Consider the following 22,786-nt stretch of genomic DNA (forward strand, 5'->3'; position numbering starts at 1 on the left):
TTCAGCCACTGCAAACAAACTCCAGACACATGTGCCACTTTGTGCATCTGGTTTTTGGGGGGCTTGAGGAATTGAACCTGAGTCCTTTGGCTTTTCGGGCATCCCTGTTTGCTAAGCCATCCCTTCATTTTTCGTAAATATATTATTTTATAGTTAATCTCTGTATCCCCTCATCCTCACTCCCTATTCCTTAGGGCACTTTTTAGTGGGGTTGTTGCTATTCATTTTGGGGTCATGAAGGCCTGTCATTCTCTTTGGGAGGACTGAACCTCAGGATATTTCTACCCACTCTTCTGCAATCCTCTCTGAGCAACAATAGACCTGTTAGCAATTTGATTTGGTGTTGAGAGTTCTGTGGCCTCTAGTTTTCTCTTTCTTGATTATTGATTAGCCACATTGTCTGTTGCATCTCCCTGGTGCTGGTTGTTGAGCTTGCAATGACAGCAGTATTCATACTGCTGCTTCCTCCACAGCATCTCCTGAGAACCAGCAGATGTGGCCAGTGTGGGACATTTTGTGCTGGGCAGTCAGCCATCTCTCCTTGCTGTGTTGGTGGATCTCGGATCTCTGCCATCTATAAAACAGAACAGATTCTGTTCTGGGATTAAGGGGGGATATGCATTGTTATTTGAGAGACTTTTTGGTGTGCATACTCACTCTTGTTATCCAGAGAGCAGTGGGAGTTTTTCTCTAGAGTCTCTTGAGTTTCCTTTCCATGGGATACCAACTCAGTTCCCACTACTAGGTATGAGTTCTCTCTCACTTTGAGGATTTCATGTCCAGTCATAGGTCAATTGGTTACCCACACAGGCTGTGCACCACTATTATATAATAATATAATATATAATACAGGTGTGTATTTCTGGCCCAGCTGGCTAGTTTAGTAGCTTGCAGGGTCCCTTGCTCATGTATGCTGTTGGTGACCATTGTCTCCCAGCAGCTTCCATAGCCCTTTCCAGTGCCATGAGGTCAAGCCAGAAAGGAAATGGCTCCCCTCTCATTTCCAGCATGGTGACTTAATGTCCTATTACCACAGACTATGGTGTTTTCAGCAATAGGGTCTTACCTCTTTAGCTCAAACAAGTATCCAGATGCTGCATTGTTTGGGGACCTCGTGGGTCTCTGACCAACAGCTTACAGTGATGGGGAACCCATTTCTTGGGCTAGGATTTACCAGCCAGAGCACATGGTTTCAATATATTTGTTCTCTCTTCTGCAGGGCTTTTCTGTCTGGACCATCCCATTTCTCCTTTTGTTTGATGATTAATATCTTGTAGGTTTCTACTGAGATGAAGGTTTACATGGTACTGGTTCATGTTGTCTTAAATTTTGTATGATCCCCCCCCTTTCTACCTCAACACCTCTAAGACTCTAACAACCCCCTGTATTCTTTCCATCACCTAGCCTCTCAAATATCTGCTCCTCTTCTTCCTCCCTATTTCCTCTTTCTCCAGTCTCATTCTACTTCTGTGTCCATATTCCTGGTGTGTACTGCCATTTAAACTCACCTTTGATCCAACTTAGGGACCACATATAAGAGAGAATGTGCAGAATTTGTCTTTCTGAGTTTCTATAAAAGAGGTTATTTTTTAGAACTTTTTTATATTGACAACTTCCATAATTTTAGATAGTAAACCATGGTCATTCTCTCCCCTCCCTCACTTTCCCCTTCACAAATTCACCCTCCACCATTTCCCCCTCTCAGTCAGTCTCTTTTATTTTGATGTTTATGTGTGTGTGTGTTTATGTGTCCTCTGAGGTTAACTTTTTCCATTTCCTGATTTCCATTTCCAATCTCACGCTGTAGTTAAGCATGTTTCTGTGTTTATGTTTTCAGGTTATTGTTATTAAACATAAGAAGCTGTCTTCTTGTGGTGATTGACCTACACATGGGGTAGTTTTCCTTTCTATGATGATTGCAGCTGTCAGTCACTTATTTTTCTTATTCTTTAGCAGCAGCAACAGAAGAACCAGAAGTGATCCCTGATCCTGCCAAGCAGACAGACAGAGTGGTGAAAATAGCGGGAATTAGTGCTGGGACTCTGGTGTTCGTTCTTCTCCTCCTCGTTGTCATATTAGTTGTAAAAAAGAGGTAAGATTTTTTACTTCTTCACGTATGCAACTGGTTTTCACTTTCTTGCCCTCAAGTTGTTTCTAACTTTTAACAAGGTTACCAGCACCTGACCATAACTCGTGATTTTTAACTGAATTCTTTCTTGGCTACGTGTAGTTTGTTTTTGGGTGTAAGCATATACTTTTGTTAAGTTAACCTTGCACTGAATGTAAAAAATTAAATTTCTAGAAGACTAAGGTAATTGAAACATTAATATATTTTGTTTTAAATGTTATTACTATTAATAATAGTGATATTGATGGCCATAAAGTTGTGGTACTTGGGCTATAGTTGGAATTATTTTTATTCTAACTCTATGTTTTTCTAAATATGGGCTATAAGTGGCATGTTAGGAGGATATCAACATTATTAAATGACTTTGTCTATTAAATATTCACTGACTAAAATTTATAATAAAGAGCAACTTTAAATGGAACATTATCTTTTATACTATGCCAGCCAATATTGCCATCTTCTGGAATAATAATAAAGATATTAAGACATCTTGGAATGTAAACTGCTCTCTTCTAGAGATTAAAGGACATCTTGATGAAAATCATTTCAAATGTACATTTATAATTTCAGCTTTTGACCATTATATAAAATTTCATAATTTATATATCATTGTCTTAAAAACGAATTAGTCCAATCCTTCCAATCATTTATGTTTGATAATTCTACAATCAGGAAGGATTTTTAGGAAAATAAAATACATACAGAGTGCATTCCAACAGCTGTTTGTATAGAAGTGTTTATTCTTATGAAGATTATAATAAATAATATTTCTTGTATTACATGGTTTAATATTATAGTAGTGTTATTTTATATTCAAAATACAGCTTTAACATGATAGCTAAGACACATAGTCCATGTTTTTTTTTTCAATTCCATGAGAGTTTATTTTAATATATTGCCTCTTTACAATTATCCCCTGGAGATGTATATGTTGGAGAAGACACATCTGCCTTAGAAACATTAGGTATGCATTAGAGTGTTTTGTGTTAAACTAGCTACATATGTGCTTTCTCCAAATAGTGCTTTCTCTTTTTGCTGTTATGTATCTCTGTAGTTGGAAAATGCATCATCTGTGAGGCAAGGAGGTGTAAATATTTTAGAAATTCTCATTTTCCAATAAAAGGACCAATAAAATGGAAAAGAATCTTTAGATCTTATGTCTCTGGTTGGTTTAAATTTATGCTTGGAGAGTGAGAAAAGCAAAGCAATTTAAAGAGATAACTAAGCATGGTTTCACCTTTAATATTATCGTGTCCCTGCCAAGTGTATGCATGGAAGTAGCCCTGAGTATGTTCTCACTTAGAATTGCATTCAACTTAGTTCTATTTGACACTTATTTGAAAATACTATTTTTTTGGTTTCTGACTGCTCTCATTATCCATTGTTTTGTTTTAGGAGTAGCAAAAACTTCTCAAAGTTGCTAAAGCAGTCACTAAAGTAAGACGAGGGAGAGCAACACGCTCCGAGGGCTCTAAGGTTGCACAATGTAACACATTCTTTTTCTGGTTCATATTTTAATTGGCTGTATAAATGAACCACCATTAAAGTGTTTAACATTTAAATGTTCATAATTCTGCTGTACTAGGTAGAAAGTACCTAAGCTCCAGCTTCTCTTCCTCACCAGCACCTCAACTGGGGGCACTGCAATATCATACACGAATAAACTCCCATTGGTTATTTTCTGGTGTGTAATATCATATCTAAAGTATTTTAACTTCTTACTTACCTCAGCAACTCTGTAATGACTTCTGCTTATATGTAGCAAATGCCACACATGCATTATATGTGATTTAAACACAAGTAGTTTATTATACATACTCCAGTGCATAAATATTATAGCACTATTGGATATTACCAAGTTTAGCTTTAAATTTCTAGGTTGTACTATAGTTTTCATGTTACTATTTCTCGGATAAAAATAATAGAAAAGCGTAATACCTTAGCCTCTTATTACCTGCATCTACATGGGAAATGGTCAAACTTTTCAGAATTGTGCCTCACTGGGAATAGTATATGTAGGTGTATTTCTCACACTGGGAAAAGTTCCATTTGGTCTGGTTGCTTTATTAAAGAAAGTTTGGAATCCAACTAAGTAAAATTTCACAGCTAGGTTATAAATAAAGCAATTTCTTAGGCTGAGGAAAGGGATATTGCACCTGTCAGAACGCAATGTCATTCTTTTACTTTTATTGCTGAATTATTTCCAAATGTATGCCATTTTTCATTGATTGTGTATTATATTTTAAATGCACAGCATGAACACATGAATAATTCCAAGCATCAATTTGAAATTATGTTTAAATACAGTAAATGTTTGTGTATGATATCATGTCCACATGCATCTACTGTCAAAATATCTACGTGTATAGTTAGCATCTGGTGCATATGTATAGTCACATGACATATGTATATACTGTGCACTATTAGAATATGGATAATGTATAGAAAATGGATGCTGTTCTGCATATATAATATATTACTATTATAGACCTTTGTGTTTTGTATTTAAAGAAAAAACATCTATTAGTAAACCAGTTCTATACACAGCTGTTCCATCTGTCATGACATTTAGATGGTAATGGATGATACTCTGCTTAACTGCATGTCAAAAAAATACATAATCCATTTAATTTTTTCAATTTTTGGCAATAAAACGTCAGCATGATTTTTTTCCAAATTATGTATTACTAATTTATTTTTTTATTGCATATCTGTTTAATTGCATGGCAAAAGAAATCTAACAATGCATGGGCAAATTAAAATGCAAAGCAAAAAAACATGAATTTTATTTTATTTTAATTTATTTTTAACACACATTTTCTGCTTTATTGAATGTGACAGAGTCACGCTTTTCATTCACCATTGCTTCTCTTTTTCCACTGTCTGTGATTTGCTTGCCAGGAGGAGCTACTATTCTTACTCCTACTACCTGTAAGTAGACAACGGGGGATGTAACACTTTACATATGTTGAAGATGCAGTATCCCTTTTCAAAAATAAACAAACACAGATTCATGTCTGTCATTTTGATGATATTTCACAAATACGTTTTGCTGGGCCCTAAAACTATAGACATCTATTTGGATAATCTTTTTTAAAGGGATATTGTATTATGTATGTTCAGCTACTTCTAATTTTCATTTACAATTTTCCGTGAGTAGCGTTAATCTACAAACAAAACATCATTTATTTACTTACGTCAAGCCTGTATCTTATTTTAGCAGTCTGATACTTTGCTTGTGTGATAAAGACCTGAGTTTTAGCTCTAATCCCTATCTGTAATTAATATGATTTTATTTGATAAAATAAGCCAAGTGATAAATTTGTAGAACATTCAATCCTATCACATCAAGTCTGCATGTGGTAATATCTCTCTTTACATTCCATGATACCCAAGATGGACTTGAACTGTAGAACATATTTACTGGCCATTAAAGACATTAGCATGCTTTCATAAATATGAATGGATAAAATTATAATGTCGTAGGGACAAAGACATGAAAATTCCTTCTAGAACAGAAAAATTCTGTTTGCTTGTTACAATTTAAATTGGATAAAAACTTTAGAAACAAAGACCAAAAAAAAAACTGTCTACCTACTTCGGAACAAAGTCATTACTATCTCATTTTCTTTTCCATGTACTGCAGCTCATCCCGGACATAACTGTAAGATAAGCAAGCTGGTTGTGTAAGCACGGAAAGAGGATTTTTTCCATTGTACTTCCAGTTTGTCACTTTAGATCCAGGGTAGTTTTCCATCCAATCCAAATGATACACACCTGTCAAAGCTTAAGGAGTGAGAATAAATATATTCAGGGCACATAACACACAGTGTTTACATCACTAGGTAAGTTTAAGCCAGTTTTATAGCACACTTGTGTGAATCAGTCACTATAATACAATGCTGCCAACATTTTAAATATTACAAACATTTGGCTTCCTAAAATCTGCTAAAACAAGCAGGTGCGGAATAACAGTGCTCTTAGCTTATTGTGATGAATCATAATCTGCTTGTTAAATCATGTTTGATGAAGCCAAAGGTAATTAACTGTACCATTTCGTACAATGATAGAGTGCTTTCCCCCTTTATGGCCTACCCATACTTCCACCTGCAGAGGTTTATGCTGTTGGCTGCTTTGATAATGAAAGTCATTTGCACATCTGTCAAATTCAAGTACTTATAAAATGAATTGCTTAACTGTCCTGAAGTGCACATTATACATGCTTGTTGCTCAGGGGAAGACAAAATGGGAGACATACTAGGATCAATAAGTGTTTAATTATGGGTATGTCAATAAGCCTACCACTAACTGTCAATGTATCTATAAAATTGTAATGGAATTTCATTTTGGGTACATAGTTGACATTCTGTGTTCAAGGCAGCATAACAGAGCATACTGTGCTGTGATCAATACATAGGGCTACCAACATTTTGAAACATAACTAGACAAAAATGTCACAGACATACACTTTTATAAACCTAATTAAACATACCTAGTGATAATAATCTGAATCAGAATTATTTTTTATAAAAGTAGAAATAAACTAGAGCACAACATAAAATAAGTTAACCTATGAGTTAATTTTCAATGTCTTGTCATAATAACCCAGTTTTTTATGAAAACACTTAACAGTGTTATTTTCTTTGCTTTGTAATAACCTGAATGAAAGCCTACCTCACAGGGTTGTTGTGAGGAATAAGGTGTAAGAACCAAGCTGATTGTGCCTGCCTTAGGTTATTCACAAAGGTTCTATTCCCACATCATATACCTACTGAAGTAAGTGAGATGAAAAGTCAATCTTTCATTGCATGAAAACTCAGTTTTCGTATTTAGGAAAATTTATTACTTATGAATTTTACAAAATTGTGAAATACATATAAATGGTAAATGTTTTGAAATAAGGCTTCAGGGCTAGGAAGATAGCTTAGTTGTCATAGAACTTGCCACACAAGCATGAGTACCGGAGTTCAGATCCCAGGTACCTATGTAAACTGTTGTGCATGACAGTACATGTGTGTAATCTCACCCCTGTGGGAATGCATCCAGGAGGATCCCTGGGGCTTGCTGATAAGCTTGTCTAATAAGCTTTTGGTTAGTGAAAGGTTTTATCTCAAAAGAAAAATAATAAGAGTTATGTAGGAAGCCACATGACCTTGACCTCTGACTTCCACATGCACCTGTGCACACACACACACACACACACACACACACACACACACTTGTGTATACACCACATACACACACATATACATGCCAAATAGTCTTCAAGTTCAAAGAAATCATTTATACTTGTTCCTTTGTGTATTCAAATTTTCAAGATTATTTTGAATCCAAATTTCCATTTGTCCTATTTTTATCTAGTAAAGTAAGTCTCTCACATTTTTAGAGAATGAATTATGAATTATTTATTCATGCCCAAGAAACAAGAACTGGAAAAACAACTAGAAATTCTTTCCTTCCCTCCCTTCCTCCCTCTCTTTCTTTCTTTACTCTTTGTCTTCTTTTTTGTTAAGACAAAGGTTTTCATCTTGCCACATAACCCAGCTCAGGAAAGCCTTGAACATCCCAGTCTCAACCTGCCAAGGCCTTAAATTAAAGCTATATACCACCACACCTGGCTAGAAATTTTTTCTTAACAATATTTCTGCTATTTTAAAATGCATAATCATGTTCTTTTCTAAAACATAACAACCAAAGCTTACCTTTCATAGGATGTTTCTCACATGGCAATAAACACAGTGCTGGCATCTGGGTCTTGTATATTAGCTTAGCCTTTGGAATAAGGTCATTTTTCGTGGCTAAATGTATAAAGAACTTTGGGAAAGTTCTTTAACTCCCCTAAGCTTGACTGAACTCATCTGAATGATAAGAACTCTTCTACTCTTTTCAGTGGGTTTATCTGAGAATTCAGTTAACCAGCAGAAAGTGCCAAGCACAAAACAGGTCTAATTTATCTCAACAAGTCTTTCCTGAGTGTCTGCCTTGTTCTCGAAGTGCACCGTCACTGCTTCAATGCCCAGATGATCTTCTTTTTCATGGAGCACACAGAGTGGAAAACCACTGGAAAGTACTTGTGATGTTATGTGGTGTTACCACTAGATGTAAACGTGCTGCTATAAAAGTCACCTAAAAAAATTGAGATTATTAGCCATATAAAGCTTCTTTTGTGTCTTTTAAGTTGTGATGGAATGGATAGAAGTATTCAAGGTTAAAGGATGTTGTAGGTCCAAGGACCAAAACTTAAATTATGGCCTAGCCAAAAGTTCAGAAAGTAGAATGACTTAGTGGTGTTTAATTACCCTCAGAGCTATATTGACAAAAGAAATACTGGAAAGGAATCAAGAAACCCAATGTACAAATTCTGAATCATGGTTTCCATTTTAATAAATTCAAGTGAGAATTTCAAGATTTGGATCACATAGTAGGAGCCACTTAGACTACCTGAGGTACTCCCCATTTTCTCAGTCATAACCCCTTTTATGTTTGTCCTACCCCTAGCAACAGCCTGCATTTAAATTACCTATAACTTTTACCACCTGGCCTAGAAACAAGGGTCGATAACTTGTTTTAATATATGCATCAAATATTGTCAATAAATGATGGTGGTAATGGTGGTGACCTTGTAGTGATAGCTCTCGCGGTGATAGTGGTGCTGGTAGTAGACATTGTCCTTTTGTCATTGTTTTTTAACTATTACTAATAATCTACTATTATTTCTTTAAAAAAGAGATATTGCCATTGGCAAATCTTAGTTTATGATTGTCTTACTCAGCTGTCAGACCTCTTGGGTCTAGGTTCCAAATGTTGGGTATGTATTCTCTGCAGCCAAGTACTATAATTCTCAGAGAAAAATTCACTGGAGCAACTCTCAGATTGTTCAATGAGTTTTTAAAGCAAAAGCCTGTGGACATCAACTCAGTCTGTTGAAAGAGCCTTTGTCGTATTTGTGGTACATTTACTATAGTAAAGATACTAATGAGAATCACAAGGAAATTCTTATCTTATGGCACAGCTAAGAAATGGTGTTCCCAAAGCAACTAAATTATATTTCCAAGGCAAGCATAGATGGCTGCCATAAACTTAGCGATAGAATTTGCTCAGAACAGACTTTTACAGTATCTTAATTCATATCATAAAAATTGCCTGGACAGGGCTGGGGAGATGGCTTAGTGGTTAAGTGCTTGCTTGTGAAGCCTAAGGACCCTGGTTCAAGGCTCAATTCCCCAGGATCCATGTTAGCCAGATGCACAACGGGGCGCACACGTGTGGAGTTCGTTTGCAGTGGCTAGAGGCCCTGGTGCATCAGTTCTTTCTTTCCTTCCCTCTCTCTCTTTCCCTCTTTCTTTCTCTGTCTGTCGCTCTCAAATAACTAAATAAGTAATGAACAAAAAAATGCCTGGATAAATGTGATTTAAATATTTTATATACCTCTAATGTTTTTTTTTTCTCCTTGGATGGGTTTCATGGATAAAATTTGCAGAGAACCAAACTACACTTTATATTTTTGATATGTAAGATAAAGGAGTCAATATTTAAGTAGTTCAAAATGCTTACTGCTAATTGTTTTGGAAAAAAAAAAAAAAATATATATATATATATATATATGTCAGAGAGAAAGAGAGAATGGGCATGCCAGGGCCTCCAGCCACTGCACATGAACTCCAGAAGTGTGCACCCCCTTGTGCATCTGGCTAACGTGGGTCCTGGGGAATCGAACCTGGTCCTTTGGCTTTGCAGGCAAACGCCTTAATAGCTAAGCCATCCCTCCAGCCCCTTGCTGCTAATTTTTAAAGCCTGTTATTATTCATCCTTCTGAATTCATAAGATATTTCTGTAGTGAATATTTTGCCATGGGGTTCTAAAAGACATTTTTAAGATTTTACCATGTCAGCCTCAAAGATGATGATAATTTACATTATACCTTTGCATAGCATTTTTCAAGGTTTTCTCAGTAGCTTCTTAAATCCCATACCTATGTAAGTATTTGAATTTTATCTAGCTGTGGTTGATTCTAAAAGTTTCCAAATTAGTGTTTGATTTATGTTATAAGGGTATTGGTAAACATGTTCATGTTACACGTATTGATGCTTTAACTAAGTAGTTGTAGAGACAATCCTTTGTTTAAGTTGGCTGTTTAAGTTGGTTTCTGGTTGCTGTGAATAAATATTTGACAAGAAGCAACTTATAGAAGAGAAAGGTTTAATTTGGCTTACACTGCCAGGGAGAAGCTTCAAGGAAGGAAAGGCATAATGGTAGAAGCAGGAAGTCAGCTAGTCACATAGGCAGGCAGGAAGTGACCCCCTCTGGCAAGAATCCACCTCCTAAAGATTCTTCAACCTTTCCAAACATCTGGGGACTGTGTATTTGCCACAACATCTGGGTGGGATAAAACAAACATAACTCACATTGTTCCCAAGAACTTCTGAAAGTGATAAAAGGAATTAACCACCAAAACTTTTTTTTTTTTTGCTTAAATCTCCTGTACTGGTTTATGCTTTTGATAAATAGTTTTATGAATGTTTAACAAATGAAATGTAGACAGTCATGAGAGGCTTGGGTTGATAACCTGAATCTTAAAAATCTGACAAGATAGTGTTCTAGCAATCAACTAATATCATGGCTTGAGTGTAAACTTCTTGAAATTGTGGTGAGTCCTTCGGTTTTCTAACTGGTGCCTATAACAATAGTCTCTGGCTCATTTGAACTGCTTATTACTGTTGTATTGCTGTTCTTAAGCTTCACAATCAAGGACCCTTTGTATTTGCTTTGGCAGCAAGCTTGCTAAGAAACGCAAAGATGCTATGGGAAACACACGGCAGGAGATGACCCACATGGTGAATGCTATGGACCGAAGTTATGCTGATCAGAGCACCCTGCATGCGGAAGACCCTCTGTCCATCACCTTCATGGACCAACATAACTTCAGTCCAAGATGTAAGTTCTTTATTAAAACTTGAACAAATGAATCAAAAGCTATTGGTTTCACATTGAATTTTACACATTAACTTTGGAATAATGAATGAAAAGAGCGAGGCTTAGGGAAAAAAGCAGCTAGAAAGAGTAAAAATTGACAGATTATATGGAATTCAGAAGTCCTATGCTCAGCCTTGGTATTTAGTTTATCTTCAAGTTGTATAAATTTTATTATGATTCAGACAATATTGTATATCACTGTATTAAGCTGAAAGTGAATGAGGAGAAAGACTGGTCTAGTATGTTCCTATCTACTAAAAACCCTAAAACTGTATTTGTTGGTACTTGCAAAGAGTGCTAATTTTATCCATCTCCCCATCCAGCCAAGAAATATTGATGCTGATCTATGAAGATAATACTTTAAAAATACTTCCATTAAATTCCTACTTAATAACAGATGATTTCAATAATTGTCTCAGTGTTAATAATACTGCCTACCTTCAAATTTATATAAAGTTTATATTCCGGGCTAGAGTGATGGTTTAGCAGTTAAGCGCTTGCCTGTGAAGCCTGAGGACCCAGGTTTGAAACTTGACTGCCCAGGACCCATGTTAGCCAGAGGCACAAGGGGGCACATGAGTCTGGAGTTTGTTTGCAGTGGCTGGAGGCCCTGGCGTGCCCATTCTCACTCTCTCTATCTGCTTCTTTCTCTTTTTGCCTGTCACTTTCAAATAAATAAATAAAAATAAACAAAATATTTAAAGTTTATATTCCATTCTATAGTTACCTGTACTTATTTTAAGTTAGTTAAATTTAAGTTAACTTTCTTGGCTTTATTTCTTCAAATTTTCAAGTGAAATTGCTTGAAGTACACAAATCAGGTTTGTCACTGATGTTTTACACATAGGGGCATTTTTGTCACAGAACTCGATATACACTTACACTGAGTTGAAGAACATAGGTGTAAGGCTGGAAGTAAGCAGTATAATAATTATGTTTTATGTTTAGTATAAATTCAGGGAGTGGTAAGGTTGAAAAATGTATGTAGCTGGTATACCTTTAAAGGTATTTCACAAGGGGAATTTTTTTGAAGCCTTCCATTGAGTAAAAATTTTCAGTAATTATTGGCCTTGAATGCAGCCTTTCATTTTACCTTTATATATACCTACTATGAATAGAAGTTAGTCATCATTTTGAAATCCAGTTTTAATCATGATAGGTCCTTTCTAACCTATCTTGTTTTTATTTCACTCTAAGATAAATGACAGGGAAGCACATACAATTTTATTATTGTTAAAAGTTAATTTTGCTTAAAATATTAATATATCTTCTAAGTACTTGAAGTTATACTTGATTATTTATAGGTCTGAGTACATTTCTGTTCCCCTAAACTTTCCTGCCTACTACCTACATATGTTAGCACCAGATAATAAAGTGTCAATTCAGAAAGTATATTGATTAATATCCGCTTATAAACTTAGAAAAAGGATTAAACCACAAGATTCCCAAAGTTCATTGGAAAAAATTACTTGGAATAAATATGAGACAATTATTTCTGTAAGTAGTTTATACTTTATATATCTAAAATGTATGATTTCTTTTCTTCTAATTTTATAATCTTTATAACATCAACTTGAATATTCTAGCTTTTTAAAGTGAACAGAGTCCTGAGCTATAATTGCAGATATACCTTTCTTGATGGTTTAAGATAACTCATGCTAAAAAGAGAACTTTACACTTCCAGGATATAATAATCAATGCAAGTTTAGTAATAATATTTTTAACAAAAATACATTATAAAAGAAGTGTTATAAAACACAGTTAGAACAATGAATTCCTTCATGAGTTTTGTTTTCCCACAGTGCCCAATGATCCTCTTGTGCCAACTGCTGTGTTAGGTGAGGCCCAAAATCTTTATCACCATTTATTTTATTTTATTTTATTTGCATGAATCACAGCTCCTTACATGTTTTGTTATTTTGTCCACATAGCAGTGATTTTTCCATGCAGGAGACATCTTGATGTTTCAAATAGATAGTCTTGGTCCCAACAGAGACAGTAACTGTGTTCAATACAACATGTTCAAATCCAGTTCATTTAAGTCAACAAGGTGTATTGTCTAAAAGCAACATAGCCTTTAACTTTTTGTTATGTTAGATTTGGAGCACAAGTTCAACTAATCCTAATGGAGCACTAATGTGAACATATCCAAGTTAGTGAAATAAACTGAAACCCTTTCATTCTCAGTTGCCAGTGGTGACTGAAAAACCAGTTAATAGATAAAAGTCAACTTTATACCAGCAATTATGCTAATAATTTTATGGCACCTAATGAGTGCATTTGGGTTAAACAAAAGACTCTGTTTTTTTCCTTTTACTATATTTTACTAAGAATTTCAGATGCAGGTTAAGGTGTTGAAATCTTGATGTGGCATTTGGCATTGTATGTAAACCACATACAATGAGTAGTGTTATCTTTCAGAAATTTAGAACAGGCCACTGAGCTCACCACTATATATCATCTAAGGCACTTGATCCTACTTGTGATGACTCAGGCCTCTTCACATAAGTCACATTGCTACTTCTTGTGAACATGAAAACTTTAGCTTATGTATCTATTTGCTATGTGTTTATTCACTATTCAGCCATATTATAAAATATGTTGGAATTATACAACTAATAAAGACTAAATATTCTATAGAACCTGTCTTCCCCGGCACTCACCATGTGATGTCCATATAAACAGTGCAAAGGAAGTGAGCTGGGCATTTATACAAAGGTGTGGCCTCATTACGTATGTTGGCCATGAATGGTCAAATGGGGAGATCCCAGTTGCCTCTATAAGTACCATCTTGTGTTAACACTGTACTGTGGAGTCAGTATCAAGTCCAATTAAAATTAAATTGAGAAAGTCACTAGAAAAACATATGCCTAAATGTTAAAAAAAAATTGTATTAGTTTTATATGGGGCATGTAGAATATCAGTTCCCTTGTTGATTTATAAAATGAATTCATACAAATACTCTGCATGTTTTCTTTTCCATCTTTAAAGAAATATAGCAACCCTGCTCATACCTTTTTCATATAATTTCTTAAAGAGAAAATGAGATCATGCATGTGAATTTTACAAGGTGCAAAGTGTAAAATTTTCCTTTTAATTTCTCTCTAAAAAAAATTGATCATGTTAAGGAAGGGTAGAGTTGACATAATAATGTCATCTTTCTAATCTATTTATATAAACTTAAATTTTGCATTTTATTTCATCCTGAAAATAAAGCTGATTAGGTTTTCTTTTTAAAAATTATGCCAATCTTTAAAAGCTAAAATTCTCATTAATCCTATTATATATCAAAAATTTGTCCCATTTCATCATTCTGCATCATGATGTTTTTAATTGTTTTGTAGCTTATTCACTTTATATTTAGAAAGCAATTTTGAAGTCACTTCAAATATTGCTTAGTATTTATATGTACTTAATTATTTAAATGGCTTAGAAATTTTTCATATTGATTCATATTTTTGTTTTTTTATGTTTTACTGCTTCATTGGGTTTAAGTCCCTATAACTGGTAAGTATATTACAGAGAACTCTAAAAACTCTTTCAATGAAGATTTTAGTTGGAGTTATTATTAAATGTGTAACAAGGACAGTGATTATTACATGTACCCTCATTAGTAGTTACATTATTTGGTGGTTTAATGAGGTGGAAATGTATTGAGATTAATAATTCATATGTGATTCACTTGAAAACCTTATTGCTTATTGTACCACTGTATTAAAGTTAATGCAACACAAAAGGTACTGTCTATTTCATACTGGGACAGAGTCTGTAAGGTTTGCAATATGAGTAAATTTCATGTTTCTCTCAGATACTCTTAATTGTAATATTTCTGCTGCCCCAGCAGATACAAGATGAGCTCTGGGGCTGCTCTTGGAGCCCGGACTGCCTTATTCCTCTAAGCCGTGTACTTCTCTGACCTCATCTACCCGTTCTTGTTAACGTCTTACCTGTATATTCTATGATAGTGCCTAACCAATTTCTTCTGAATTTCATTTTCCTGGGGAAATGTTCTATTCGTTATATGACTCTATTGATTGTAATATTTTAGAGAAGGTAGTCAATTGGCTGTCATCCCATAGAAAGAAAGGGATCTGTACTGAATGACGTTTGCTAGGCAATGTGTGTGCGTAGAGGGGAGGGCAAGACCTGAACAAAAGACATTAACTCTCGTAGGTGGTTAGGACACACAGAATTCAAAAGGGCCTTTTTTGCTTTGCTTTGTTTTGTGCTTCTTTTTTTTTTAATTCAGTGTGGTATTTTTAGGAATGAATGCAAAAAATAAATTTAGTTTAATAAGAGGGAATAAAATAAATGCAATCAAGCTAAATTATACAGCCATCGAGATCTGATTGTAGGGTTCTTTTTTTTTCCTTCTCCAGGAAGAAAAAATGTTTATCATGGGGACAACAATTCATTTTTTGCCATATCCTATTTGTAGAGTTGGTGATAGAACAGGCAAATGTACCAGCACTTGAAATATGTTCAACTGTTAATTAAATATCATTCTCAACAGTGTGCATTATCATTAAAAACAAAAGTTCCCCTAAGAGTGTACTTTTCTTTTCTGTTAATGAGTATGACAGTATTATGCTTCACAAAGTAACACCCCTTAAAACCTTTGCTTTTTTTTAAGTAGTAAGTTTAAATGTGATAAATATAAGCATGTTTTTCATTGTAATGATTTAGTATTTTGGTCATTAAAATACTGTTTATTCTTCATAGGCAAAATGTTCTTGTTCTTTTCTTCCTCATTATAACAGAAAGAGAATTCAAAGTTTTATTTCATTTGGGGCCTGCACTTAAAATGTGGGTGGTGAGGGATTCATTAATTGAAATACTTGTTGAACTACCAATATACATTAGGAATAAAAGATAAAAAGACTATCTCTACACCCTAATCACCCAACAGACAAGTAAACAAATGATTAAAATACAGGGCAAGTGAAATGACACAATTAAACATTGAAATCATAGGATCATAAGTTTTAAGAAGTAGCCTTATAATTCAGCCTGGAAGAGCCAGGAAGAAGTTAGGGGAAGGTACCCGCATTTTGTTCCAGCACACCCTAGTTTCTCTTACATGACAGCTAGAAGAGTCACTGGATATTATTATCAATCAAAACAAAGTTACTAATAACAAAAATCCAAGGGACAAAGACTAAATCTAGATGATAAAGGGCAGAAGAGGTTGGGGTGACCCTGTGAGCCCTATGTTCCAGTCTGGGGTATGCCGTGTTAAGAGGGCAAGTCTAGCAGCTCTGTGGGGATGGATTGCTTAAGTGGGCTCTGTAAGGGAGGATGGAATCTGGGTGGGAAGGACTATCAAATCAACCAACAATGAAAAACCCTTTTTCAGTTGGTATCTTGGCCCTCTGGTCCCAGCCTAAAATGCTATAACTGCAAATGCCAAAAATAGTAGCAACTCAGCTAAATCTTCTGCTTACACTTTTTAAAAAAGTGGGTCAGATGCCTCCCTGCATTTCACAGCATCTGCTGTCTTGCTGATGGACATAGAATACTCTCTGACCTCAACTCTTGAGCTAAAGTCAAAGATGAAGGCTTTGTCTTCCTGAGGATGCTATCCCAGGCCCCTTAAGCTGGTTTTTCTTTACCTTCCTATGATCAGGAAAGATCTTACAGTCTTAAAATCTACTTTGCATAGATATATATATTAAAGAAAATAACTTTATCTCTTTTTTAATCTTCTGGAATATGAAATATGCCAGATGAGAACCACAGTGCCACACCAGAATCCAGTCGTCTTCTGGATGTCCCTCGATACCTCTGTGAGGGGACAGAATCCCCTTACCAGACTGGACAGCTGCACCCAGCCATCAGGGTGGCCGACTTACTGCAGCACATTAATCTCATGAAGACATCAGACAGCTATGGGTTCAAAGAAGAGTATGAGGTGAAAGCTTCAATAATGTATTATATTTTATTTTTTAACATAACAAGTAATCAGATTTAGCATTTTGCCTCCCTTTACCATTATAAGTAGCAGAATACCATGTAGCACCTCTAATCATTTTCATGAGTAAAAAAATGAATATTTGTAGGGGGAAGATGAGCAAAACTGGAAGAAAAGAGTACTTTCTGCATACATATCTGGCTCTCTGCATTCAGTATACAAATTTTGATGCTAAATTCCATAACTTTGTTTATATTACAAACACTTCATTCTTCCTGATGTTTCTCCATTCAAAAATTAAAGGCAGGATCCATGGAATTACCTTGTGCTATTGCAGATTCTATAACACCAGGTACTTTTCTGTATCTTTGTTTGGAGACTCTCTAAATTGACAAGGGTGAAGCTTTGTGCATTAAATGTGCTACTGACCACTACCACTCTCCACCTTTTTATAAACTGTTGGCCAAGGGTGCAGGGAAGCCAAACAGCACCACAAATCAAGTAAACAACAATTAGAAGCCAAAAGACGGATGTGGGAGATGCTTCTACCAATATATTTCCCTTTCCCACTCAAACCAAAATGCCAGGATTCACCTTTTAAAGGAAATGATTCAGAGAAAACATTCCAGTAAACCTAACAAGAAAAAAAGAAGTTTCTTCACCACTTTTCACTTAGAAATTTCATTCTGGGGCACAGCAGAAGCTGGTCCTCTGCCCACCGCAGCATGGGCACACACACGTGCACACACAAACGCAGTTCAAATGAAAGCTCCGAGCAGTATTTTACTTCAAAGACCAGCCTAAACACATCCAACTTCATGAAAAATCTTTTAAGTTTCACACTTTATCTACAGACTTCTTGTACTTTGGAAGTGAATAACATTATCTTTGAATTCTGAATGTTGGTTTTCGATAGATGCTGAAACACACAAAAAAAGTGCAAGGAATTGCAATATCCTGCCAGAGATGGGTTTTTGTTCATTTCATGTGTATTCCTGTGTACTTTGCTTCAAAGATCACTGGCTCTTTGAAGACTCTACTTCCTGTGTTGAACAAAGTTTAAGTTTCTTTGCAAAAAGAAATTTTCACCCCGAATTTAAATCAATGCATATGGTAATTAAACCAATCAACAATTTCATGTGTCCCTAGATTCTTGGAAAATGGGACCCTTTATAATTTTTAGATGGTCCCTGGTTGGAAAAAGTCAGTCCTTTTCATGATCTTCAAAGAAACTGAAATATGATATATTACACATGATTTAATGAATAATTAGAAGTGTATTTGCCTCTTGTCAATGCTAATGAACATGCATTTGAAAGATGCTAATTAAAACTACTTTTGCAAATGTTGATATATTATTATTCAGTATGTTTTGAAAAGAATGTTGCTTTTTCTGTTTCCAACTCACAAAATTATAATTATTTTAAATTTGAAATCTTTTCAAGGTTCTTTTTCTCTAAAGTTACTTTTTGTCCTTAACTTCAACCCACACAACCAAAAATGAACAAGCATGCACCCCTCAAATGGGCTTTGAGGTCAGAGAATGAAAGTTGCTCACTACTGCAAACAGTCCTGCCCTCTGAGAAAGTGGCTTTTACTGTTTTAATCTTTAGAACAGATAACCTGCTTTGAAAATAGAATTAAATTTAGTCTGCTTGTTTTTTTTGTTTTGTTTTTTTTTCCCAGAGCTTCTTTGAAGGTCAGTCAGCATCTTGGGATGTTGCTAAAAAAGATCAAAATAGAGCAAAAAACCGATATGGAAACATTATAGCATGTAAGTTCCCATAATGTTAACTGAATGTAAATATTATCTGTCTAAAGGTATACAGTAAGTTGAAATTAAAATGATTTTAATTTTAGGAAAAATCATAGAGATTGACGTAACTGTCCTTATTGAATATTTGAAAACAACCTTGGCTACTAGTGACTCTGAAATTACCAACCACCCTCATCAAATTTACAGGATATGGAGATGATTTGTAGAGTTCATGTTTTTGCATAAATGCATGGGACTTGTTATCAAGCAGATTCAAGGTTGCAGAGGAATTTTTTCCACATACCTGTATTCCTTACCTGAAGTCGAGTCAAGGACTGAACACCAGTTGCCCCGAGGTAGCTAATCACTCAGGACTTCCTCAGCTCAGCCTTCATGAAGTATAGGTGTGGAAAGCTCAGTCAGTACTGTTGGAAGCCATGGGAGAAGCAAGGAGAACTGTGGACCATTTATTTTATAAATAGCTGCAGAGCTTCTTAAATCATTATATTCTTTTTAAATTAGTTTAAGCCTTCTAAAATACATTAAAATGCAACATATCCCTCAAGGAATGAGATAAGTCCTGGATTCAAAATTTGCAGTCTATGGCTCATCTGTGAAGTGTCTAGACAAGAGTCTTAGACAGTTAAGACCATGTCTATGGAACAAAATGAGAAGTTACGCAAGTTCAGTCCTACAGTCAAGTTCATGGCTCAAATGAGAATTTATCAGGCATTAGCACATTTCCTAAAATCTTCCTGAAACAGAGAGGCACATGGTGGAATCTTTGTTCACATTCACAATTATAATAAGTAATAAGGTTATTAAAGTTCTTGCATTCCCCCAAATGACCAATTTGATAGTAAATTATGAACAGAGCAGGAGCAAGTATGTTACTTTACCACTGACACTGTGTCAGGATAAAGAAATCATAACAGCCTTCATTTTGTTATTTAAACATTTTAGATGATCACTCCAGAGTAATCTTGCAACCTGTAGAGGATGACCCTTCTTCAGATTACATCAATGCCAACTACATAGATGTAAGTACCCTTTCAGTGTGGGTTTTCACAGTATGCCTTTTATCTGTGCCCTTTTTTGTTATTGCCAGTAAAATGATTGCTAGCTTTAAAATAAAGAACAAACTGTACACTTTTCCTTGTTCTACGTCCTAGTTCTTACTGACGCTGTTGTGCTTTCTTTCACACCTGACTTTGGTTTGGGCTGTAGATTTGGCTGTACAGGGATGTAAGTACCACTATATGTAAATAACAGCACCCTACTTTAATATTTAATATAAGTATTCTTAACTATAACTCTTAACTAATGCTTACTACTAGTTATCTCTGCATGCTTCACCTAATTAGTCTCATATGGTATATCTGTTGCATCTTTTTTTGTAGTTCTTGCACATGTGTAAAGATCTACCTCTTTCCCTTTTCTTGTTTAGAAAATCAGGGGTATTTTTGGCTTAGACAACTTATTATGTATTCGAGTTTTATTTGTTGATGATTTCTGTTTCTGGCTATTATTCTTATCCTTCCCCAAGCATATGTGAGAAGCTGGATAGTATGATGTGTATTAGTATTTCTGAAATTTTATTTTCTATATTACACTTTTGAAGTTAAAAGTAAGTAGGAAGGACTGGAGATGAACCTTATTTGGTAGAGTGCTTGCCTAGCATGCACAGAACCCTGAGTGCAATCCCCAATATTACATAAACAAGGTAGTGTGGTACACTCCTGTAACAACAGAACTGGGGAATCAGTAGCAGGAGGATCACAAGTTCAAGATCATCCTCAGCCTACACTAAATAACACTCTCTCAAAAATAAATGAATATATGAATAAGTAGGGAAACTATTTTGTGGTGCATGGTATTGGTTTGTAAGGTAATATTAATTACTCCAGTGAATTAATCTCTAAATATAATTGAGAATACATGTGTCACACATATATATCGAATTACACAACCAAAATTTGGTTTTCATCATATGTCCCACTGTTAAATTTTGGTTACATATATATAAGTACATGCAAATTATTGAATTGAAATTATTATGAAATAAAATTAAAAACTGTTACTAAGGAGGTAATGTATTACAATATATATAAGATAGACAGGGCCTTTGGTTCTACTATCTGGCTTAAAATTACACTGGGGATATTGTAAATACTACTTCCCTCTATATGCCTCAGTTTCCTCAACTTTAGAGGGGATAATAATAGTGACTCCATCACTTTGTTATGAGAATTAAATGAAGTATCAGGCATTTGGCACAATAATATATAGCACATATTTAACACTTATTGAGCTTCCACTATTTTTAACCATTAAACTCAAGGTGTTCAAATTGAGTCAAATCATGCATACTTATAAGGCAAAATGTATTACACTCTAATGGCATATACAACGTTTACACATAAAGCATATGAAATATAAAGCCCAATTTTTATCACTTCTATAAGTAGAAATTATTTTTACCACCATTATGAAGTTTATATTTTATAGTCACATTGATAATTATAATTATTTAATTGATTTAATGTGTTAAAGATAATGTAAGAGTATATTGGTTAAACTTTAGAACATAATCTTATTTTCATTCAGTTTTTAAATCTGTCATACATCTCATCTTGGAAAGATCAGCTAATTGTCTACTCTTCAGAGTAAAAGAATCAACATATGTATGTCTTACAAATTTGCAATTGTTCTTATTTAGTTTAGCCTGGGTTTCCTGCCATAACATGGACCCTGGAGCATGATTATCATGCTCCTTTATGGTTCACAGGACTACGTCTAAATAATATCTGTTATCCAGCTTTGCTGTTAAGTGTATTTTGCCTGGTTACTACACAATTGTATATTTTCCTTCTACATGTCTCCTATACTTGAAAAACATATGCAATTGGAAAACAGCACATAAAAACAGGATATGAAATACCTAGGAAACTCAACTTTTTCCATAAACATGAAGCTATCCTGACATATTAATAAATAGAAATGATTTAATGTTTGTAGCACTGCAATGCACACAATATTAACTTTTAGGTTGGAGGTCTAGGCCCACATGCATTTCTAGGCCTATTAAGTTCTCCACACCAAAATGTAAATAAATGTTACCACACATTCTTTCTAGATCTTGCTAAATAAATGTACCACTTAACCCTATCATGTCATCCATATTTTTTTCAACTGATCAGTTCCATGTTAAACCACTTTAGAACATTGTTCTTTATTAGGAATAACTTATTGAAACAATATTAAAGATTTACACTAAGTATGAGCACAGTAACAAAGAAAACTAAACTTCTTGTACAGAACAAGGTGCATTTTTAAAACTTTTTCCCTATATATGTGTGTACCTATAGTTACGTGTGTGTAAACTAACAGTATCAGCACACACAAAATAGTCTTTGTAGATTCTGAACAAGCAGAAATATTAACCCCCAAAACCTAAAATGTCAACAGGACTTTGATTTATAGCACACATGCATTTTCCAGCTCTAACATTGTAATGTTATGTTATTTTTTTTTTCTGGTTCTAATATGTCTTCGTCCATTTGTAATGCAGTGTGTTGTACTTTTGGATGATACAATAAAAATTAATGTTTTAATACAGAATTTTACAAAGAATAAATGGTTAAAGCTTAACATGAAGGCATAAACATTTTAGTGAAACCAAACAAAACCAGGGGTCATTCCATAGTAAGCAAAACTCAATTACATAATATATATCTTCTAATCAAAGACTTTAAAATAGTTAACTTTTATGTTCACTTTTTAGATAACATATGTTTGAGAAGTGAACTTCATGTTCACTGCTCAGTTCTGGTCTATTTACTGTAGCTTAATGTTAACAGTCTTCATCTTTTTTATGCCTTCATTCATTTAGTTTTGGTGTTGGTATAACATGATAACTAATTTCTTCTCCTATTTTAGGGCTACCAGAGACCAAGCCACTATATTGCAACCCAAGGTAAATCTTTGTCTTTTAAAGGTTATATAAACTTATCAATCC

General features: G+C 34.7%; 1 protein-coding gene across 11 annotated transcripts in view; it reads left to right on the top strand.

Moving 5' to 3' along the window:
* Positions 1–22,786, top strand: part of Ptprk (protein tyrosine phosphatase receptor type K) — a 566,086-nt gene that overhangs the window by 524,766 nt on the left and 18,534 nt on the right. For 2 of the 11 annotated variants that reach the window (XM_045159865.1, XM_045159856.1), the window contains exons 14-23: positions 1,954–2,092; positions 5,030–5,059; positions 10,902–11,062; positions 12,904–12,939; positions 14,597–14,608; positions 16,828–17,012; positions 18,699–18,786; positions 19,732–19,808; positions 19,996–20,013; positions 22,708–22,744. In XM_045159865.1, coding sequence (XP_045015800.1) covers positions 1,954–2,092; positions 5,030–5,059; positions 10,902–11,062; positions 12,904–12,939; positions 14,597–14,608; positions 16,828–17,012; positions 18,699–18,786; positions 19,732–19,808; positions 19,996–20,013; positions 22,708–22,744 — 783 coding nt within the window. Of the gene's footprint in view, positions 1–1,953; positions 2,093–5,029; positions 5,060–10,901; positions 11,063–12,903; positions 12,940–14,596; positions 14,609–15,480; positions 15,723–16,827; positions 17,013–18,698; positions 18,787–19,731; positions 19,809–19,995; positions 20,014–22,707; positions 22,745–22,786 lie in introns of those variants that run through there. The other 9 variants (XM_045159857.1, XM_045159858.1, XM_045159859.1 and 6 more) reach the window with 9 other exon arrangements.

Source organism: Jaculus jaculus, chromosome 9, assembly GCF_020740685.1.
Source record: "Jaculus jaculus isolate mJacJac1 chromosome 9, mJacJac1.mat.Y.cur, whole genome shotgun sequence".
NCBI lineage: Eukaryota > Metazoa > Chordata > Mammalia > Rodentia > Dipodidae > Jaculus > Jaculus jaculus.